Source organism: Anneissia japonica, unplaced genomic scaffold (genome assembly GCF_011630105.1).
Source record: "Anneissia japonica isolate Jap-2015-1 unplaced genomic scaffold, ASM1163010v1 scaffold287871_len1641731_cov197, whole genome shotgun sequence".
NCBI classification, from domain to species: Eukaryota; Metazoa; Echinodermata; class Crinoidea; order Comatulida; family Comatulidae; genus Anneissia; species Anneissia japonica.
The window spans coordinates 1,538,811-1,563,436 of record NW_022712275.1 but is presented as its reverse complement, the minus strand read 5'-3'; the positions used below and the strand labels follow the sequence as shown (position 1 = coordinate 1,563,436).

General features: G+C 31.2%; 1 protein-coding gene across 1 annotated transcript in view; it reads right to left on the bottom strand.

Annotated features, from left to right (window-relative positions):
* The window catches only part of LOC117107741 (pleckstrin homology domain-containing family H member 1-like), an 80,567-nt gene that overhangs the window by 44,559 nt on the left and 11,382 nt on the right, over window positions 1–24,626 (bottom strand). Inside the window, exons 4-5 of the mRNA XM_033249493.1 lie at window positions 17,645–17,728; window positions 463–544 (exon numbers count right to left, since the gene is read on the bottom strand). Coding sequence (XP_033105384.1) covers window positions 463–544; window positions 17,645–17,728 — 166 coding nt within the window. The remainder of the gene's footprint in view (window positions 1–462; window positions 545–17,644; window positions 17,729–24,626) is intronic.

Sequence of the window (24,626 nt, the reverse complement as noted above, 5' to 3'; positions counted from 1 at the left end):
CGATAATATAAAATGAGTACGAATGCACAAAGTAGAGTCGTATACGTTGACATAACAGACATAAGATAATTTTTTATTTCGAGCACGCCTGTGCTCTTCCTCAGCGGTAACACGTATGATTAAAAAAGCTTTACAAACTAGCAATAGGGGATAAACAATATATATATATATATATATATATTATTTATTTCATAAGATGTTCATATTATAATTTTCAGTGGGAGCTTTGAAATTATGCTATAAACTTGCATATAATTTTCAATAAGAAAACTGAATATCAGTTCAAAAATTGTATCAATGCTACAAAGAAAACATTTCATTTATAATAAATATACAATTAATTATAAAACATGTGATAGGGTTCAAAGGGTCAATTTAATTTTTGAATATCATCCATCTCATTGCTGTATATTACTACAGACAAAAAGAATATAGTAGAGAATGGAAGAGCTGTGTTCTTACCGATAAGTCGTTTCTGTAGGGATCGGATTAATTCTTGAGCTCTTTGGTTGGACAGCCTCAAGTGCTGGTTTTCTTGCTCAAGCTGAAAGGAAATTGAAAGAAAAACATTGAACTTTTATTTAGATTTCAGCGATATTGATTCCATATGAATCCAGCAATTACTTTCAAGCAAGTTTTGCCACTGGGAATTTTCCTTTCACTCTATCGCCACCTCTTTCTCCTCCCTTTCCTGTAGCTCCTCCCATTTTTCTCCAGATGGTCATGGGTATACCATGGGAATATATAAAGCCTGTCATCGGGATCAATACTGGCGAAGGACCGTGGGGGTATATGCGCCATGTAGCATAAACAATGATTTTAAATTTTGAATATTAAAAAAATAATTCATACTCTCTTCCTTGCACATACCAACCCCACATACTTTTCTCACAAACTCTTTTGAAACATAGAGATATATTAATATCAACATTAAATAAAATAAAAAAAATAAAAGTGTTATCTTAAAGCCAGAATGACATCCATTTTTATATATGCAATCTGAGAAAAAAAAAATGTAAACATCTTTATTATGAACAATATGATGTAAAGTATTGTAAAATTATTAGCATTGTAAACATTTATCATGAACAATATGATGTAAAGTATTGTAAAAGTAATAAACAGAGAATATTGTGGAATCATTGTAACAGAATATAGTGAAATCAATATGGTAGAATTTTAGTGAGGTCATAACAATTGAAAGGCCAAGTCTGATGCATATTCATTTTTCTATCAACATTCAACAATAACTTACATAATTTTGTACACGTGTACTTTAGCCCATCGGTTTAGCATGCAACCATAATGACATTTCTAAATTAATAATTAGTTACATAAAAACACAACTGATATGCAGTCTGTATGTTGCTATTAAGGTCAAAGATATCAAATAGAAAGTTGGCACAAAACTCTGTGAAATTAACTGTGAAACTTCTTCTATATGCTATATTCTGATTCATACAAAATCTTCCTTTTAAAATTAAGTATTATGCCTGTGCTAAAAGTTTCTCCATGATATATTAATATTGTAGGTTAGTGAGCAATGAATTTGCAACATTTCAAGGAAAGTGCCATTAAAAATCCCATAATGCAACAGTAAATTATGTCTTACGACAATTTATCTAATGGTAGGAATGCATACAAGGCAAAATTGTATTAAATTAATCTACTAAATTGATATTATAACAGATGTCTTACAAAATGGTCATTATCTGAATGTCTTCTTTTGTGTAGTTGCAAAAAAAATCATAATCTAATCAAATAACACAGTAATTCAATTATATTGATAAACAATGAAAATTGAATGATTTAATAATTTAATCATTAACACCATCCTAGACAAACACCTAGGCCTACAGCATGTCTTTGTTCTTATGCTATACATAAATATAAAAAAATAGAAAAGGTCATTGGAAAATATCAGCAATTTCTCACAATCCTGATAATCCAGCATCCCTAATAGATGGTGTGGCACGAAAAGTATGCCTGCATTATCAGGTACGCCATCTGCTCGGAGAGAATCAGACATAAAATCAGCGCATCGGCGAATAATCCATTTAATGATGAAATCAACCATGTGACCAGGGTCTTCCCAGTCACTGCTGTTGCACGTTAGTTGGATAAACCAGTACTACTTCCTCCCTGCGTGCTCACCAACTGTCAAGTAAAGGAAACCGTGTGTTGCGAAGCGTACACGTATAATCCGTAATCACACACGTGGTATGTGTAGATAAGCGAGGTAAGCTCTCCTGAGGACTGGATGTGTTTGCAATCAATGTACAACTGCAGACTTTGATTTCAAAGATTGGAAATCTGAATATTAATGCTCTGTCCATAGATTCTAATCAGGGGTGCAAATTTATACCCTAAATTCCACCTCATGAAATGAAAGTAATTCTTCTAATGACGAGTTAGAAGCTCTCCTACACAGTGCATGATTAGAGATGGCTGTAAACCTGTTGAATCAATAGCTCTTAATTAATTATGATATAAAACATTATCGTTATCAGCACAGGACATTAAATTGTAGGTTGAAGATGAGAAAAAGACGTTATCGCCTGTTATCGCCTAAATATGACAATTGGACAGAATAAAAAAAATTTACATTTCGGTTAAATGCCTTAGCACTTTTGATCATAGTTTATAAATATGGAATTTATGCTTTAATGTTAATAAATTTGTTTTGTTTATTATCCCTATGGTCAATTCATCAAAAGTGTTTATAAACTGTTTGAATAATGATAATAATATATAGTTGAATGTTGACAATTTTGGACTTTTCACTCAAGTATCAGTGTTGATTGCTATGATCACAGACAACAATGGTACATAGTTTGCCATCCAGGGTGACTTTAACTTCCTCGTAAATATGGAATGAAAGCCATGATACAATTTGGGATACCTATTGTTTACCATTTCACATCATCATATTTCGTGCTCTGGACAAAACATCTGGAATTCTCTCCAGCCATTTTCCGGTCAATATTGCCTCAGATAATTCATATGGTCTGAACAGTTTAAATTATATGAAAGAATTACACAGAAAACACGAAACTTGAATGGCCTCTACAAGGCTTGTCTCTCTCCACCCATGCAGATGATAAGTGGGTAACTGGTGCAGTAGGATGCAAATGTTCTATGTTGAATGCTATTATGTGATTCATAATAATGTGATGCTATGATGCAAGCCAAATGTTCTTAGCACTTCCATTTTATTTGGCATTTGAAAAATAATACTGAAATTGAATTGAATAAAATTTTGTCCTACACCTAAATTTTGTACATTGTTAGGAATACTTCCCTGGAAATGAAACAGGATATACTTTGTGTTATAGTTATTCCTACTATTGTCCATGGCAAGGACACTAATGTGAAGCATTTTGCTAACATTAAATATGTTTAATAATGATGTAATCAATAAAAAGCAGAGGAAATAATGTTATTGATCACTTTAAATATTTTAATCAGTCATACCACAGATTTTCTGCTGATCTTAGTGTAACCTACAATCAGAAACACAAGGATGGGGTTTATAGCCGGGGATAGTTTCTTCCTTGATTGTTGTTAACCATCATGTTTTTATTCAGGCCCTTGTAATGCTATTTCAACGTAATCTTACGTTTTCAATGATAAAATAAATACTGTATGAATTTTATTGCTGTAAATTAGGAAGCATTATCTTTCACATGGTGCATAAAAAACTACAGAAAATTTTTACTATAAAGACACTATTAATATATGACCTTATAGACTCCAACCATGACATCACTATTAAACACTTTATAGTGAATACTGTATATAGAAATTAATACTAAACATTATATGTTCAATACATTTATAATTGCATAAATGCTATCGGAAATTAAATTAATACCATCTCTGATATTCAGCTTCTAATGTTTCATAAGAAGCTGAGAAAACTGTTTACATCATAAAAATTACATAAAACCTGATGTCTTCATGTTGTATGACTAGTGTGGAAATCTATTCTGACGTATGAAGTTTATTTTTGGTTGTCAGGGTGGGTATATTTCCTTAGCGATGATGGGCGTCTGTGACAACTACAAACTTCAATTAATCGCAAGCTTCCTTCCATCAGGCCAAAAATACATGGCCTAATTTTCCAGGTTTTCTTTCTCATTTTAAATATGGATTTTTTATCTAGTGCTGCGGTAAAAAATTTCGTAACAAGAGGAAAAACGAAAGGCCATTGACGTAACAAAATTGTCAAACAAATACAGTGATGGTCACTTTCTTTCTTTCAAACCCACTCTCTGAAAGCATTGGCATATTTTAACTCTATAAATATTATATCTTTTTTATGAAAACGGAACTCTATAATGAAACAATACGTTAGTGTATGTCATTTAATAGAAAAAGAGCGAGAAATGCACACATCTATCAGAGAGTCATTCTTGTAATTTGTGGTTTTCTACATATTTAATATCAGTGAGGTATTTATCCCTCCGGAAATAAATACTAGTGGCAATTTAGAAGGACATCCCCGATATCTCTCAAAACTCTATGCTAACCTTGTATTGAATATTCTATTATTATTTATTATTATTGTAATGTGTCTGTAATTGAATACAATTATTTTGGAGAAAAATAAATTAAATCATATCAAACCCATATTTCTCAATACCTAATATTGTTGCTATATTTGTATGTCAGATATGTGTTACAGAATTGTATACCATTTTTCATGTTTAAAAATCATGTCATGTCATCATGTTTAAAAATAATATTAATAATTATAATAATAATAAATTATTCATAAAGCATCAATATCACTGAACTGGAGTATCTTTATATGTTAAAAGGTGTGTTTTAAGTTTGGTCTTGAAAATAGCAATTGTGTGTGATTTGGCAATATTATGATTAGAGAGGGAGTTCCAAAGAGTGGCAGCTTAAAATAAAAATGATCTGTGGATGTATGATTTAATGTGAAACAATTAGCAAATTAAGTTTGGAAGATCAAAAGCAGGCTTAGGGGACATATTTAGGAAAAGGCGATCAAGTATAATAAGTGACTGTCTCATAATAGTACTTAATACGAAATGATTATTTAAAAAAATTAAACAACCGATGTAAATAGGAGAAATATTATTCTACTTTTAAAAAAAAGGACAGAGGACTGCTGCATTTTTGTAGATATATCAATAATTGCACTGGCATATATGCTATTTAAATTTTCATAAAATATCTTCTATACTTAACATCATCAAACACCATCGTTTTAGAGTCAAACAGTCAGGGACGGTGCACATGCTAACAGGTTGGTCCTGTCAAATACTCAGCTAGATTTCAGGAGGTCTGGATCTTTTATTCTTGGCAAGTGTTTTTGCCAGTCACATAACATTCTTTAAAAAAATACTATATTTGTAGCAACCTTCGTGGGTTAGCACTTTAATGCAGAGAACAAGGCCTAGGCCACATATGTTGAGGCAACAAATGGGGAAGGATTAGAAAATGCAAAAGGTTAATTTGGTAATATTTTTTAAAAGAGGATTATAAATTATATAAGTTGGAAAGACATAAGGCAGATAGAGTTCTAAAGACAAAACATCTAGTTCTGGGGAGGTGGGGGTGTCACCACTGTTTAAGCTCCAAAGGGGGTGGAACCTATGGTCTTCAAGCCTGTACATTTTCAGAGTTGGTTTTGATTTGAAATAAATAAAGTAAATACATAAATAAATAAAGATCCAGAGGGCTATCCCCTTGGAAAGTTTTAGCCATTTTAGTCTCTTATCTTAAACAACACCGACTTTAAAAAATTTAATTACTTCATTATTATTATACTATTATACTAAAATAATATATTTAAGTTAAAAATACTTTTTTCCAATACACACATTATACAAAATGGGCATAGGCTGGTTTCATCTTGTGGGGTGTTAAAAGTGAGAAGGCGGAACTGGGGGTGTAAAAATTTAGAAAAACGGAACAAACTTTCTATTCCAATGAAAACCTAATGGTGATTTTTAGTATTTTAACCCACTTAGTGGAGATAATTTTCTGCCATGGGGAGGGGGATGTGAATCCTTATCCCTGCACCCCCAGCTTATGCCCATGGGCATTGGCTGGTTTCATCCTGGGAGGTGCAAAATCCAGAAAGTAGAACTGGGAGGTGCAAAAATTGGGAATGCGAAACTAAATCCTTATTCCAATGAAAACTTAATGGTACTTTTTAATATCTTATCTCACATAGTGGAAGTAATTTGCTGCAATGGGGAAATGCGTCCGCACTCCACACCGCCGACGCCCTTGAATAATAATTAAAACAATAAATTTAAAAGAAACATTTTACTTTTTCCAAATACACATATTAAACTTCCAACGTCCCTAATAGTCTGTATATCATTTGGCCATTGATGGTTTGATTATCAACTAAGCGAAGCTTCAATGATTCCACTTTAAATAAGGTGTAAAAATGGGTGGTTACGCCCTTTTTCCCCCAGTTTTTAAATATTAAAAAATTTGTATCTCATTCACCGTTCCCCAGTTTTTCGTCAAACACCTTCTTTCTGTCTTAGAAAGATCAGTCCTACAACATATCAAACATTTTTTTCCCTCCAGAGTCTGACTTTAAATCGATGCTAACAGCACTTGAAATGTTGGTAATTTCATTTTCAGCAGTACTGTTTCTACATTAATGTAAGTTCTACTCAAATAAATCATTGATGACTTGAAATTAGCTGGCAAATTACTATAAACGTGATGCTATAGTATTTCTAGAAACCTTTTAGAACTACTGATGGCTTGCAATAGATTTGAATTTGCCTGGGTGTGTACTAAATGACCGCCTTATTTCAAATAAGGTAGTTTATGCAGCTACAGTACGTCTGAAATAACACCCCCCCTGGACAATTGTATAGTCATCAGCTATTAATTTTCGAAAAGCACAAATTTTGCTCTCAGCAGACTATGAAGGCAGGCTGCTAGACGAACAGCAGCAAGTGGGTTGATGAATAATGAATAATTACGCAGAAAAGTTTGTAGATAAACTGAAACAGACAGCTCAACAAGATCTGAACACAGTGAGAAAACCTGAAAGCTACAAACTCTAATTTGCGATTCACCTAGTAGTAGCGATCCAAAATCACTTCTACAAATTTAAAATAATATGAAGTGTAAAGATTATTATCTGTTAAATGAATGAACCAAAACTACAGATCATGAATGTTTAATGATCGTATGATCCTCAAATCTTGTCAAATGTGCACCAAAAAAAAAATGATTTTTCACATTTAAAAATCAAAACTTAGCTTCCTGCATGTGTTTTAGAGTTCCCGCCACATCACAACAAACGGAGAAAATTCAACATTTACTCCAGACATTGGTTAAGGCAGGCCCATAATTGCATACTGTAATTTTAACATGTAAAATAAATAAAATAAAGATCTTTAACCTACCTCATAGAATTTGTAGCATACATAAAATTTCTTCCTACTAACTCAACATAAAAATATTGCATAGAATAAAACTTCATATGCAAATTAGTAATTTGCATATTGATCAAAACAAACTTAAGGCACATTGTTTGTAATCCATTCTATAACCCAACAAAGTGTGTACTGAATGCAGTGAGTCAACTGAATTTTTTTTTTATGGTACCCACTGGAAGGTAATCACATGAAAAACCTAATTTGCATATTAGCAATTAAGCTGGAAATCATTTGCAATCGGCCGTGGGCTATATTACCTAGACCAGTAATATTTTAATCCAATCAGTTAGCTGGAGTATATTTGATGAGGCCAAACTATAAACAGTAGCATGTTCTTAGTCATTCTAGCAGAAAACAACAAAAAATGAGTTAGACTCAATTATTGCTTCTGCACTGGATGGGAATAACAAAGAGTTAATCAAAGAAAAAAAAATTTAAACGAAAAGTTGATTGCCTTACTAGATGATTGGTATTCTTACATGTGTTATACACATCTAGATGTGTATAAGAGACAGGCCAAAAATTTGTAAACCTAAAAGCAATTGAATTGTAGGATGTAAGGAATTTTTGAATGCACTAATAGCTTTATCATGCACTTATTTTCCAATAGTGTATAAAAACCTGCTATAATAACTGTTTAATATTATATACAGCGATAAATATAGATTTAATAGTTTTTTTTGTAAGAGCCTAAAAAAGTACTTCGGTTTTGGGGTTATGTAATTATAGGTTTTGGCAGAGACTTCTTCACATGAATAGACTTCCCTATGGAGTCTGCTCTTTGCCAGATTTTTGCATTAAAAAAATGATTCATTAAAAAAAAAATAGGATAATATGTTTTTGATCTTGGCTTCATTTATGGAACATATGATACTAATTTTTGAGTACTTTTAGAAAGGAGCACTGGAGTGACAGGGCCAGTAACTGTCAACATGATTTGATGGTTTCAGACTTACTACTTGTTAATAAACAGATTAAGAATTAATAAAACAGCAGTTTAAGTCAAAATTTTATATAAATATGGAACAAATAATGATTAGTTAATAAACAAAGATTGCAACGATTTATACTTTGAAAGTACAGAAAACCTTGTGTCACATGTAGAACGAACAGAATTGGGTAAGTTGATTTACCTAAAAGAATAGGACTATTTTCAATGGAGGTAGATGCGAATTGTGTACAGTTTATTCTGTATCCAATGACCAGAAAAAAATCACTTGACCTTTGTTTTTACTATATATTGTAATAGCCAGATAAAAACACAAATATGATATAATATGTTCTTTGAAATTCAATAAAAAAAAAAACAAACTATCAATAAAATTACTGAATTAATATATCACAATTTGAAAAAATATTTTATGTTAATTTCTAGAAATGTATAAAAAAAAGTTTAATAGTAATCAGGGTTGCTGCAGTAATGTGTGACTGTATCATGGACATTACCAAATAAAATCATTAATAGAAAATCAGACAAGCCGATAAGCTGTAAGGGAAAATTGATGCCCAATAAAAATAGAGTTAAGAAATTCAAAAAGACATCTAATGTGGCGTAAGAACTATATCAGGCTACACTATTTCCTCTCAGAAGGCAGACATATTTCCCAGAGGACCCTTGGTCCCACATAATTTTATGTCCCTAAATTATGAAACTCCCCTTATTCATTTTGAACCTGTGCAAGAGCTGATCTGCCCTACATTCTCACGCAGTCATTAAATTACTAGTTTTTCCTTCCTTTTCTCTGTCAGCACGGCATGCACACAATTTATTTCAACAAGCATTGTGCTGGTAAATTAATTAAATTCTTCATATTCAATGTTTGAGTGGTTACTAGGGTAGATTACACAAAATCTGGAGTTAATTTCCACAAAAACAGATGGTAGTTTCACCAAATTTGATTCTCATCCAAGAATAGGTTGCAGATTCAATTCAAGAACACTATTAGATCATTAAAAAAAAAGTATATCAGAATGAGCACAATGATTGGTGACATTTGATTAATATTAAACACTACAACAATAATTTGAGTATCCAGCTACACTCTACTATGGATCAAGTGGAAATACTTCATCATCTAGGTGGTAGTTCTATTGACCCCTTGCACTTGGGAATATCAAAATATACAGTGTAGTCATCAAAAGGGCCTCACAGCCCTGTTGGTAGTACCTCATAGTCCTTACCTACAGTACTAGCCTACTAGCCTTCGAAATACAGATAGCAAGATTTTATAGCCCAGGTGTTTATACCTTATGGCCAGGTGGTAACACAAGACATCAATATACAGGTGGCAGTACCTTGTAGCACCATACATTTGCAATAATTAACAACCAGGTGGCAATCTTTCAGCCTAGGTGGTAGAACCTTATTGCCCAGGTGTTAGTACTGCTTAGGTCCAGTCTAACTTGGAATATCAAATCACAGGGGGCAGTATTTTATAGTCCACAGTGGCAGTACCTCACATCCAAGGTTATAATGCTTCACGGTGCTATAGTACATCGGAGACAAACTTTATTCTTGGTAGATATTAAAATACATGTTGGTATCTCATAGCCCATATGAAAGTATTTTAAAGCCCAGGTGAGAGGTATGTCATATTAGTCTGGTTTTCTTTCAAAATACAGGTATTCTCACAGCCCAGGTGGCAGTATATCATTGTCTGGGTGGAAGTAACTCATAGCATCCACCCATCGGCTCTAGCTTATAAAAACATGGGCAACAGTAATTGATACCTTATACTTGGTTCACAAATATTTGTATGTAAATTACGTTTCATAATACACATGTATGAATTCAATTCTATATTCACTTTGGAAGTGTTCTTCAAAGGAATATTAAATTAGGACCAATAAAAACTGAATTGAATTAAGCATTATTAATCATTCCATTTAGTACTTTAATAGAATTGAATATGTCTTGAAAAGATCATAAAGTTCATGACATAATTATAAAATCAAATTTGATTTACAATAAATCACTCAGCACTTCTCACTTGTTTCATACAGGAACAGTTTATAAATGCCATGGAACTAGTCCTGTAAATATTTTTTTAAATTCTATTGGTATTAATCCATTATATATTTGTATAGAATTTAATATTTTCTGTTAGTATATAAAACATTTTTTAAGCTATTTTCAGAGTAAAGATGGACAATTGTATTTTAAACGAAGGGCATCCTTTAGGAAATATATTGTCTTATTAGAATAACCAGATCATCTTACAATTTTTTGGCAAAATATATTTGTATAGAATTTAATATTTTCTGTTAGTAAATAAAACATTTTTAAGCTATTTTCAGAGTAGAGATGGACAATTGTATTTTAAACGAAGGGCGTCCTTTAGGAAATATATTGTCTTATTAGACAATAACCAGATCATCTTACAATTTTTTGGCAAAAATGAGATGTACGTAAAATTGTATTATTAAAGTATATTTATTGTTGTTAACATTTTCTAGACTTTGTTTACATTTGCTAAAGATAATAATTCAATACAAAAGGTTGCATTTCATGAATTGGCTATTTTGATCATGTGATGAGGTCAATCGTATTAGACTCGTACAATTATGAATAACCCAGAGCAAAAACAAAGGAACGTGCATTTAGTTGCTGACGTATGAATTAATGTTAAATGTAACAAGGTTGTATCATAAATCTATATGACCTTTTATAATGTAAGAATATATTTTTAACTTTTGGATATTAGATATGTTAATAAGGTCAAAACTAGCTATTCAATTATGTGCATATTAAGCTGGCTAAATTGTTCATAGAATAAACCTTATAGCGTCCCATATAAAAAGCGGGTATAAAAGTTCTCGAATGGCAGTTCAGGGAAAAATTTAAACTTTGTTCCTTACTAGAGGTATTGTTTGCTGAAAATGTCATACTAAACTTGTACCCATGATGGGAGAAAGATTTCTCATGCCAGTCAACCTGAATAAAGTATGGGTATTTTCTTGATTCAAATAGTAATACACCAGATAAAACCAACTGTTCACTCTTCCATAATTATATAACTAAACTTTTAACAAAAAATAAAAGCTATCATTCCCTGAGGAATTCCAGCTTAATACATCACCTTCTATCTGTCAGACAGCAACATGCACATGAAAATTAGATTTAGATGTAAATTATAAAGGCACGTTTGTAGTTCTTCTATTTGGCTATGATTACAGACATATTCTTTCAACTTCAAAAGTTTTTAAATTTCCACTAATTTTCGTAATGTCTATAAAGTCATTCTTTTAGCATTTCTCAGACGAAATGTTTTTCTGCTAATTATTATAAACCCTTGATATTTCTCAGAAATATTTATAGCTATGAATGTAATCATTTTGAGTATTAGAAATATTATAATTTCTTACACAAATAGATTAAAAAATATTATTATCATCATTAACATTAATTTGAATTAAACTATATAATTCCAAATCTTGAACATAAACATGTACACATGAAACTTAAGTTCTTGCTTGTAGTTCTTCTATTTGGCTATGATTACAGACATATTCTTTCAACTTCAAACGTTTTTAGATTTCCACTAATTTTCGATAATGTCTATAAAGTAATTTTTTAGCATTTCTCAGATGAGATGTTTTTCTGCTAATTATTATAAGCCCTTGATATTTCTCAGAAATATTTATAGCTATGAATGTAATAATTTTGAGTATTAGAAATATTATAATTTCTTATAGAAATAGATTAAAAAATATTATTACAATTATTATTATTATCATTAACATTAATTTGAATTAAACTATATAATTCAAAATCTAGAACACAGACATGTACACATGAAACTTAAGATGGTTTATGGTAGCTTGAATTCATGATCAGTTGAAATACAAATTGTGATAGAAAATTAATGATTTTCCTAAGCACATAAACCACAAACACATACATAGAGAAAACCTAGACATCTATCCCTCACCCACACCCATCTTCAGCATAAATCGCAATTCATACTGCAAGTCATAATTTGCTGTGTTGGATAATTCACTCATCAATGGTACATAAACATTGGCCTAAGTATTTTGACCGATATCTGTAAAACAGCATTGACAACCGTAAAAAGCATAAAACACTAAACAAACCTAGTTTTCCTTGCCGCTGAGAATAATAACATAACCTGGAAAGCAGAGCCAGAAAATAATGCAGAAACTAATAAGTCAAGGATCATTATTCCATAGTGACTGATGGAAATTGCTGAGTAATAATTAAAATGCTACTCTTTTAAAAATACATGAAAAAAATACACTTTATCACAAGATTTGTCCAATAAATGTATCAAATTGAAAATACATTGAAAATCTTAAGAAATATTTGTCTGGTGAAGAAGGATAATTTTCAATATAGAAAATTGATAGCATATCTAAAATCATGAAGCAATATTGCCTAAAAAGAGAATTTTTAAAATGTGTAATTTAAGCATGTTAATTATTACAAATTTGGAAGAGAGTAGAAATATAAGCATGTTAATTATTACAAATTTGAGAGAGAGTAGAAAAATAATTATGTTCATCTTAAACTCATAATCCTCTTATAATACATATTAAATTTTTATAATATTGTCTAAATTGTTCAAATACCTTTTTCTTTTAATCACACATTTTATAAGAAAAATCTTGCTGTATCAACTAAACAATTTGTGTATTTTAACCTCAAGCGAGAGATTTTACAGACAAAGTATATCTTTCAACAAAACTTTATTTGGAGACATTAAGAATGTTCTACATCAAAAGCCGTCAAACTCTGACAAACAATCTTTGCAAATGGATGTATCTTATCCCATGGGCATCTTCATACGTACATTAATAGTTTATAAATAGAATGTACATCCAGAGTAGTGGTAAGATGCCAGACGAATTTAGCCATTAATCAATGTCTCAAAAGATATATGATTTACAAACGTATGAAACATTTGAAACCCATTACAGGACATTTATACAAAGCTGAAAATGTATACACTTCTGAGGTTCAATTAAAATAGTTGACAGTTCTAAAGGATATGGTAAAAAAGTATATAGTAAAGAAGTGTATCCCATGGGATTTATGCCAAAGTATCAAGGTTCCAATGAAAAAGTGCAAATTTTGAAGGCATCCTTTATTATGTTGAAAGGTCTGAGTGTTTCCGTTTTGAATTCTTAATACTTAAAACACCTGTTGAGTTAATAAAAACTTCAACAACTTTTCAAATTTGGAAAACTTCAGGTTTAGTGACATTGGGCTTTTCTAGTGTAGAAACAGGTTTATGTGAAATTAGTAGGCCTTTTCTAGCGCAAAAAAGTTCCAAAAAACAGAAAAACAAAATAATTAAAATAAGTCATCCGGTTTTTAAATTAACAATTCCATGAAATCTCAACTTTTAATCTGGAATTCTCAGGAAAGTGAATGTCCTTTTTAAATAATAATAATTAAGGTCAGATTTTCTTTGAAGCTAATAACTTATGAAAAGAGAAAGCAACAAAAATTATTGCAGGTAAAATTGCCTCTCTTCATGTTGACATCATAAACAACAATAGCATATTGCAGTGTTTATTAATCGTAGGAATTTGCTGACTTAATCCTCTCAAACATTTAGTTAATTTAAATACTTTCATTTTGCTGTTAAACCCTTAATGAGTTTACAATGGACTTTGTGAAAGATGGTAAACATTTATTTTCACTTCGAAACTGCACACAGGAGAATAAAATTATATTTCAAGTTTCACAATAGAATCTGCTAAACTTCATTCTATAGAAAAGAGAAAGTTAACAATTTAAACTTTGAATTATTTTAAGTAAGCATGAGGGATATACTTAATTTGTGAATCAATACAGAGGCCTGTGATAATTGTTTTAGAGAGTTGACCTAGATAAACTTGTTGTCGTAAACAACGAAGACAAAGAATGAAGGTATGAAGTCCGGCATGTTGTAAACCAATTGCAATTGAAGACTACTTAATCAAATAACTACTTGAATCTTATGATTTATTATTATGGTATTCAAATAAAAAAAAGTAATAAAAACATTGTCAAGATGCATTGTATAACTATGTATTCTGTTACAAATCCTTGCTGTAACAAGAATTTAACTTTTACTGCATTTATTTAGCATCAATTCATATCAAATAAAATACAATATAAAGTAACAATGAAAACAATATATAACATGATAATCCGAGATTACAAGCCCTCGCCCTGTTTTGCCATATTTATGTACTAAAAAAATAATGGCCTGAGGTCGATCCACTCCATCAGCCAAACGAGGCCTAGCATCACAGGCCTTGCGTGGCAAGTCCATAAACTGGGGGAGTTTGCATGCCTTCCGGATCACTTCCAGTCCACCAGCCAGAATTTGACACACAACACACTCGATCTGCTCAAGTTGGCCCGTGTTGGTCCGCTCGAGTCGGATCAGCATATCCAAACGACTCGGTCGAACGATTCCTTCAAGTTGGAACTGTCTGTTGCGGCCAGAAAATATTCTAAAATTTGCATCTTACTTCTGATCAGCACCAAATTCAGGGAGGACCGAGATATACGTAACATTGTCAATGTGTGAAGATTTGAAGCACATCAGTAAAGTAATTTTTTAGTTATGCACTCAGAAGAACACACACAGACAGCCTGACACGCACACTGCAATGACCTTCGTCTCTTCGTAGTAAAATATAATACAATATAAAATAACAATGAAAACAATAAATAAAAAAAGAGATCAAAAAAGAAACTTGCCTGTTTAGACAAAAAATGGATGGACAACTTATATAATAAATATATGATAATTTATTTCCAATGGGGTCTACTGTCTTTATCATTTCATTTTGCTAAACAACCAAAATGCAACTGCCATAAGGTATTTGACAATCCTAATCCTAACTTATTTCTAAATGTTTTAAGCCAGAAATATTATACTTGGAAAAAATGAATGTTGGAATTATGTAATTTGTTGGCATATATCCTGCAGAATGTAGAGGATTATAAATAAAAAGGAGATATTTTTTCTAATAATGAAACAAATTCTTCAAAAATGTGTTGTTATACTTTCAGTACACCATATGGTACATACAAAAATTATTGTCAATTCACCATGCAAACACTGTTGCTGCGAAGCAGCCAATTCATATTCTTGACAGCAATTTGACCTCTTAAAGGTCATTGTATTTGTTCGTTCGTTCATTTATTTATTAATTTATTCTGGTTTTTATTAAAAATTGGACATTGCAGTAGAAAACTGAATTGAGTCAATTTACAAAAAATCTAAAAAAAAATACATTATATACGAAATTTATAAAAGCAATCATTAAAAATACATTATATTAGTCTTAAAAAATACATTATAACCATCTCAAAAAATACATTAAATCAGCCTTAAAAAATACATTAAAATCAATTGAAAAAAAAAAGAACGATTGTCACAAAATCATCTTTGGTTTTTACATTAATTTATTTTGATTGAGGAAAAGGAGCAATATTGCGGTATTAACTTTATTATTAAAATTTGTGGGAAAAAGATAAACAATTATCACAATATCATTATTGATTTGATTACACTAAGTCATTTTTAATTAAAATGGGGAATGTTGAGTTTTTAAATCTTTCCTTACAACACTTATACTGTGATAGTTTGTTAGCGTTTCTTAGTTTTTGCTGCGAAGCAGCCAATTCATATTCTTGACAGCAATTTGACCTCTGAAAGGTCATTGTTTGTCAAAAAACAAGGGCCTAAGACGACTGAAAAGCGGAGTTTCCTTCTTTCGTTCTGCCGGGTAAAATCAAATATTTAGGCGACATTTGTAGACTAACCTACTCGTACCAACGTCCGCATGTCGCGCTAGCCTTATCCTACTCTAGGCCTAGACTAGCTAGGATGGTATAGGCCTAGCCCTGAAGGGATGAAGGTCCCAATGAAAAACAATGTCGCTCTTTGATAGCTAACATTGTCTATTTAACATCACAATAATTCATTATTAGACCTATAGTTGTTTTTTGAATTGTGCTCCACAAATCTCAGCCGATACCTCGCACAACTCGTTAATGTCTCTATCTATTGTCGTGACATCATGGCTCGCTGGCTCACACTTGTGATATGTCTCGCACTTGTGATCAAATAACACGCTGGCTCGCACTTTGGCAACACTCTTTGGCAGTCAACTCGCCCCTAGAAAACCCGCCCCTAGAAAACCCGCCCTTGGAAACTTGCCCCATAAAAAAATGTACACTTCCTAGACCATGCAGTCTTCAAAATAAAAATTGTAACCTGTGGTAATCAACTACATTTTCCACAACATAGAAACTTTTGAAACTTTATTAAAAAAAACCTAAACCATAATTCACCACTATAGACACTTTTTGACAAAAATGAAAAATTACGACTTTGTTACCCAATGAGAAGTGTTCTAATATAGACAATGGGTTGTGTCTCATATTATTTGTTATATTTTTATTATTCATTATTTTCACTTGACTCGCATAAATAATTTTGTTTGAAGAACATTTAAATGCAGTTGTACTTCGCAGCACTTCACTTGCAATTTGCAATTTCTAGTAGATAGGCTACTCATATGGCACTGCAACAGTTGTAAGAGATGGTGCATGCACCTTAAATTGGCAAGATACGAAAATAAAGTTATTAGTGCTATTGTTACACAGCTTTATGAGAAAAGACATTACATTAAATATAGAAAATAATATAAAAAAAATTGAAGTTAGAATAAGCAGCCATTGAATATAGGCCATTGAGTACTAAAAATCAAGTGAAATACTTTTTTTTGTGATTTTACAGTGATATATACAGCATACTACTAAATATATAAAAGCAACTACAATACAACCAAAGCTTTCAGCAGTTTATATTATCTTTGACTAATCAAGCACCCAAAATGGTACATGGAAAAAAATATTCATGAACTTAAAAGGAAACAAATAGAAGTATGATAGAAGGAGACAACGTAATTAAATTTCATATGACATAACTCAGGGATGAATTGGAGACAAGACTTTACAAAAAGAAAGAAAGACATAAAAACTATGAAAGAAGTTTTAAACATAAATGACAGGTGGGTATAACTATCTTTTTTCAATTGGTTTGAATGACGTAATTAAAACAAAAGAAAAACAAGAAGAGACATATATGAAGATAAAGAATTGATGTAATTAGAGTATTTCCTACTTTACAGTTGATGACATTTGCATTCCAAAAGATTGCACTTACATTTGACAATTTCTGGGTCACCCATTCTTTAATCTTGGCCGCTTTTTCTTCCACTGCTAATCCATCCTCTTCTCGCATTGATTTCTGTAAGAAATACAAATATTCAAAAAATATATTGAATTACTACAAATGAGCATTGACTTCGTAGCCTATGATTGAGATTCTTAGCTGGATGGTAAGTTCCGAAAAGGTTCATCCAAACAAGCATTCACAAAGTAGATATGAAGATTGAGATAAAATTATGAAATTATAACATTAACATATTGACTGTCATCCAAAAAAATATAATTTTTTTTCCTTCGGCCAGGTACGAGTCATCTCATCAGATATCTTGGTGAATACAACCTGTAATAATATTCCCTTATTCCATCAACCTGCTGTGAGGTTTCTATGATGGTTCACCAAAAAACTGTTTTGCATGCTTGTCTTTTTCAATGATTGAGTATCCTAACTTTGTGAGTCGTCATTTGGTCCATTTTCTTGTAAGGGTTCCTATCTTCCATTTCTAGTATTTAAATACTATACATACAAATTATTGCCTTCTTAATTTGTCATACACTTCAAATACACATATTTCAATTATCTTAAAAACACATAAGCAACCATCAACTACCTAAGTTCTTCGGATCTGACAAAACTACACAAAGGGAAGACAGAGCTTTTAATTACCACTATTCGCAACTTTGAAATTAGTTACATCCTAATTCTGAAATGAGTTTCTATGTGAATAAAGATCATTTGAATGAGCTAGTGAAGATATAAATAAACATGAGGATTTATTTCATTTATTTCTCTCTCTCAAGAAATACAATACAAAATACACTACAGTAAAACAGTAAAACAAACCCCGCTCCCCACCCCAAAAAATGGTCCATAAAAACATTAAAAGAAAGAGGAAAACTAAAAAGTGAACTGAATGTTAACTAATGAAACCTGGAGAATTACTAATGGTGGTAGTAGTACTACAATTTTACAATATTTATTATGTATCTGTTTTTCATTTGTGTTCCCACCAGCAAATGGCGAATTTTGTCTTGGCTTTTGGACAGGATAATAAATAAATAAAAAATAAATAAAAGTGCTGCTTATGTTGTACTCTAAAGACTGACTATTAATGCAACACTCAAAAGTATTTACTTTTATCATATTACAAAAATTTGGTCTAATTAAATACTATCTATTAAGTGATCTAGTATCACTTTTGAAGCATAAATATCAGTTTCGTAGAAATTGTAAGATTTAGTGATTACAAATCTGAACGAAGATACCCTTTGAAGGTCACATTAAAAGAAGTCAAAATCTTTATTTTGTTTCTGTGCAGGAAGTTACTAACAGGCCATTGCTCTATCAGGCCATCAGCTACAGGTGCAAAACTCTAGTAAAAAAAAACATGCTGTACTTTTTCCTCAAATAATTATTCTATTGGTCTTTGTAAACTATTAATTAAAATCAAATAGTTCTTGCATAAATCAATAAAATTGGATATCAAATGGCAAAGACAGAATAATTTATATTTCTAGTCCCACATGTATTAAGATGGGCCTTACTTGCATTTAGCTAAGTTGAAGACTCATTTTCATTTTTTATGGCAAGTGCCTAGTTTTGGCCACCTTGGTTTACATTTTGTGAACCCTACACCTAAAAAACCAAATTGCTGATTAAAAAATTACATTGCAACATTCATTTAGAATAACAACATTTGACATTTAAACGATGATACCATATAAAAGAGTAGTTCAATACAAAATATGAAAAATGAAAATATGAAGACATTATAAAGGCCATTGCAGTTTTGGGGCAGCAATGTTATACATTATTTTTTTAATATTTCATAATATTTTAGCAACCATTTTTAAAAATGTTATTCTACTACTGTAATATTTAATTACAAAATCAATCAAAATATTTATATAGCACCAGTTTTCATAAATATAATAAGTTCAAAGATGTTTCGGCAACATATATAATGAATGTACGTTTGTAAATGTTCACATTTGTAAAATGTCATATTCTTTATTTGGCACACTGCATGAGCACAGGATGTATGTCAACAATAACACAGAGCATGACACCACATGGTTTCCAATCCAGGGACCTGAAAGTCGTAGCATGGTGCAGTACTTGGTTTCCCCGGTTGTGCAATGTATGGCCCTTGAATTCTAGGAACTGGATGACCTTGGGTTTCTAACCTTAATGCATGTCAAAAATAATAATTTCTGGCAGTGAATATACCATGCAAAAAAATAATTCTATACATACCCCATTTTTCAAAATTTAAATACAATATTTTGAAGTAAGTCAGGAAAATATCATAGAAGTGATGTTTACCCTACCTGACGTGTTATCGTACCGAATACTTAGTATGTTCCCAAATTGTGAGAATATTCGTAAGTAATCTGAATCACTTGCCATTTTTTTTACAAGTATTTGGGAATGTACTGAATATTCAGTACGATAACATGTAAGGTAGGACAAAACATCACTCTTATATAAATATAATAATAATAATTATAGTTTGTATATAATAAACATTTTTATTATCTTAATAAACTGATAATTAACATTTTGTTTTAATAATACAATTTGCAATTTCTAAAACATTTCATTAATATTTTTTTAAAAACCAACAATCTAACAACTAATGAACTGAAACATTTAATCAAATTTATTCTCAAATTACATGATTAATTGGGACATGCTGAGGAACTAATAAGTACCAAACATTCCCAACTGTCACTTATCGCTGTTGCCTTCTTATATTGGGTGCATTTCATTGGAAAAAATATAGTATCATTCTTATAATTTAACATTCAAACATACTTGTATGTATGTGCCAGGCTACTACTAACTGGCATGCATGATATAATTTTTCATGTTTAGAGGAGGGGAAGGCAGTCTGTATCTACCCATTAACAAAATATTTACAGACAGTATAAGGGCTTAGTGGAAGACCCCCCCTGATTTTGTTGACGTCCCAATTACCACACAAGCTATCTGAGTCAGAATGGCAAGGACATTGAAAACTGAAAATAGACAGTGTCTGGCCTAAACAGTTTGGTTTGGATCAGTACCAATGTTATTCCTTGTGTGTAACTAATCCAAGATCATAATCAATATATTAACATATGCTTAAAAAAGCTCAATGACATTTCAGAGTAAACAGAAACTGTTTGGAGAAAAATCCATAATATTGAATTAGAAATAATATGATTTTGTTAGCATTAAAAATTGATCATATTCCTCTCTTATCCTGAATGCTATGTGTATGTTTTGTATTTAAGGGTAGATTCAGACTGCTTTCCTTTCCTCTAAACATAAAACAAATTTATTAATGAGAATGCAAGTGAGAGCTTAACATATAAGTGTGGTTTAACATTTATTTGTCAAATGTTATACTATCTATCCAAATAAAAAATACATATTTATATATTATGCTTCTGGATTATGTTATGTGTTTTTATTAATAATAATATTAAGAACAACAACAACAACAACAACAACAACATAAGCGATCAATGGTCAGGGCCACCCAGGACCACTAAGCGGGTGTCCAGGGATGAAGCCCTCGGAAGCTCCAACAATTTATGGATTTTAAAGGCTTTTTCAATCTCATAATCTGTAAAAATTACATAGTATCTCAGCCTGCGACGAATTGTGTTAAGATCGCTGTATGCGGCGTGGGTAGATCAGCTTTCTCTAGCTCACCAGATCCCACTTACGCCACCCTGCCATTTTGATTCAATATATCATACATTAAAAATATCATAGCTCTACATTTAACTACTAGTACTGTATATTGCAGGGTATTAACATAATATAACTATGAATAATATCCTCCATAACCAATTATTTCTGGCCACTTCCACAACAAAGTAAAACTGAGTTGAAGCTAGCTGGAGTCAAGGGCACCAATTAGTGTTGGTTTTTAGTTTGACATCACATACATACCCACCAACTAATTTGGGTAAGCTGAGTGGTAAGGAACATTTGAAAGAGTACCATTTAATTTAGAATGGGGAAAAAAATTATTTTCTTTATCAATTTTCCTAATTATTTGATATGTGATAACTGTAGCAAAAGATATTGTTCCCTAGGCACAAAATAAATTCTGTACATCACTAATATAGAAGAAAAGTCAATTGATACATTTTATGCAAGCACAGCAGTGTATAACAGATAAGAAAAGGGGTCAGCAGTAATAAATACCTGACAATGCTTTTGTTTTGGATAGGGTAACTTAGAGAAGGGGAATTAGTAAATGAAGGGGATTTTAATTGAAAACAGGCTGAGTGTATACATTGTCTTCTTTTATCGCATAAAAAGTATAAACAATAAAAATATACACATTATAATGTGGATAATTACAAAATATACTAGATAATTTAGAAAATAGCATACTATGTTAGGTGAGGACTGCACTAATCTTTATTTTCTCTAAGAATTATAAATGTACAATAAAACAGAGCTGGATCAATCAATGAGAGACTTAAATGGTGCATATATCCATAATATGGAGATATTTCTGTCTCAAAATTACAATGCAAGTAATGCCAACGAAAGAAAAAGACAAACAATGAACATAAAATAAAAACATGAACTTAAGAAAGTAACTGAAATAAAAAGTTTTATGTCCAGATTTGAAATGACAAACCAATTTGAGTTCACGTGGTAAATGGGATTCCATTCCAAGAAGACGAGCCATCTACAGAAAATGAATGAGCACCACAAAGGTTCCTACACAGGAGATAAGAGGCACTTGTCAGGGAACAATAGTTGAAGTGCCAGCATTCGTATTCCAAGGCACTAGGTTCAAATCCAGTTGGAGACATAAGGTTTTTCTTACTTTCTACATGTTTTCATTGTACGCTAAAAAAACTAAATTGGAACACAGGGGTCCCAAATAAGATCATTTATGCATTGACAACTATACAGTTCAAAAGATAAACATTTTTGATAAACTGCTTCGAGTTGTTTTAAAACTTTAATTTATTAATAAATAATTATTTAATAATAATTTTAATATTGCTACCTGTATGTTCACCTGCTGCCTGACACTCCGCAACTCTTTATTTTTAGCGCTTAAAACGTACTTGTAGAATTGGTAAGCCATGCTGAACACAACCGTTGATCACATCTTCAGAAAAAGAATGTACGTCCCTCTACATTCCAAGCTAAGCTAAGCTGGTGAAAATGCAAGTTTTAATATTGGCATGGTGATGCGGCAGTGAGTTTCTTATCGACGAGGTGTGCCACTCTTGATAAGGTATGCATCTATTTATTGCCTGAGCTTAGCCATGCGTTAGCTTAACTCAGTCATCACAACAATGGGAACTAAAGGAAGTCTTGTTTAAAAGACAGAAGTTGGCAAGAAACCCAAAAGGCATATAGCATCTACTGTTACCCTGGATAACCTAAAATGTCTCCGGCTGTAAACTGTCAACTGGCATTTATATATTATAATCAAGTTCTCTGATGGTGAATTTGCATATAATAAGTGCTTCTTTGCACAGCTACATTTGTCAGTAACCATCTCATGGGAACATTAAGAAACATAAACCACAAACTTAAATCAAATTACAGAGGTTTTAAAATAATGTGTGAACTAATTATATTTTGAAGGTCATTTATTTGTACACTTTTTTACCAATTTTAAATATGTTTTGAATTTCAAATTTGTTTTTTTTTTATCTATAAATAAAAGTTGTATCTTGTTTAACTTAAATTTAATAAATCTTAAATCTGATTTCATTGATGTTAACATTGGGTGATTCAGTCAAGGCTTCTGTAATTATAGATATTAAAATAGAGAACATGCTTTTGTGAATCTGGGTGCTATGTGATTTGATTATTTTGTGTCAAAAGAATACAAACAACAATTTTAAAATTTGAAGTCAAGCAACAAGACTAAAGGAAACTAATACAATATCAAATAATTAGTCACAGTTACCATTAAAGATGTTATAAGAATGTATCTTACTTTTAACTAATTTTTCTTTAATCTAATTTAATTATTTTTAAATATATTTAATATTCTAGAGATATTCTTTTATGCCATGTTTACCAATATATGTTTTCATTTCTAATCATTAATTATAAATGTCCAATTCTTATTATCTTTTTATACAAATTCTGATCTATTAACTTCCCTTTGTAATTAACAGAGAAGGAGTTTCAACGGTGATTAATTTCACTTTTTATAATCGTAGTTCATGCTTTCAAGACTGATTATGTTTCTTTTAACTTTTGTGTTCTAAAATTGAATAATCAAAATTGATTAATAAATAACATAGTTATACATCACCCCTTAAATAATTATCTCATGATTCTATGACCAAACAAATGAAGTTCCTTTGACAATAATATAATTAAATAACTAAAGGAATGTTAATCAACTTAAATGATTCCCTTAAGAGCCAATCAGGAATGGAGTTTTCATTATATTTACATTTGTAAATACATTTAAAAGAATAATACCAAACTGAGACAACTTGTTTAGCTATAATTTTCAAACAAATTTTTTTTTTTGAAATTTACTTTGTAATTAAAATTACTAAAGACAACATTATGATTAGGGGGAAGAGCTGGAATTTTGAGGGAGAGCTAGCTAGAGAAATGAATTGATATGAGGTGAAACTACTAGCAATTTTCATTGTGGAGCACGTAAGAGGAGGGGGAAGAATATTTTTCTTGGGTCTTGGGTCGCCAATGCTCTCCGACCTATCAATACGCCAAAAAGTTGAGCTATACTTTTTTTAAATTGCAAAGCTAGCAGAATACGTAGCATGCTACTTCTAAAAAGACTGACATGTGACTATAAAATACTTGAGGATAAATACATAAAATGTATTAAATCAAGGCAGCTAATATCACTTACTTCAACATTTATCTAATGATTACTCTCTTCAGTGAAACCCAATGACAAAGATCTTCAGAAATCCATGTCAGAACTTAAGATAAAGTAGAATATCATTCAAATATATAT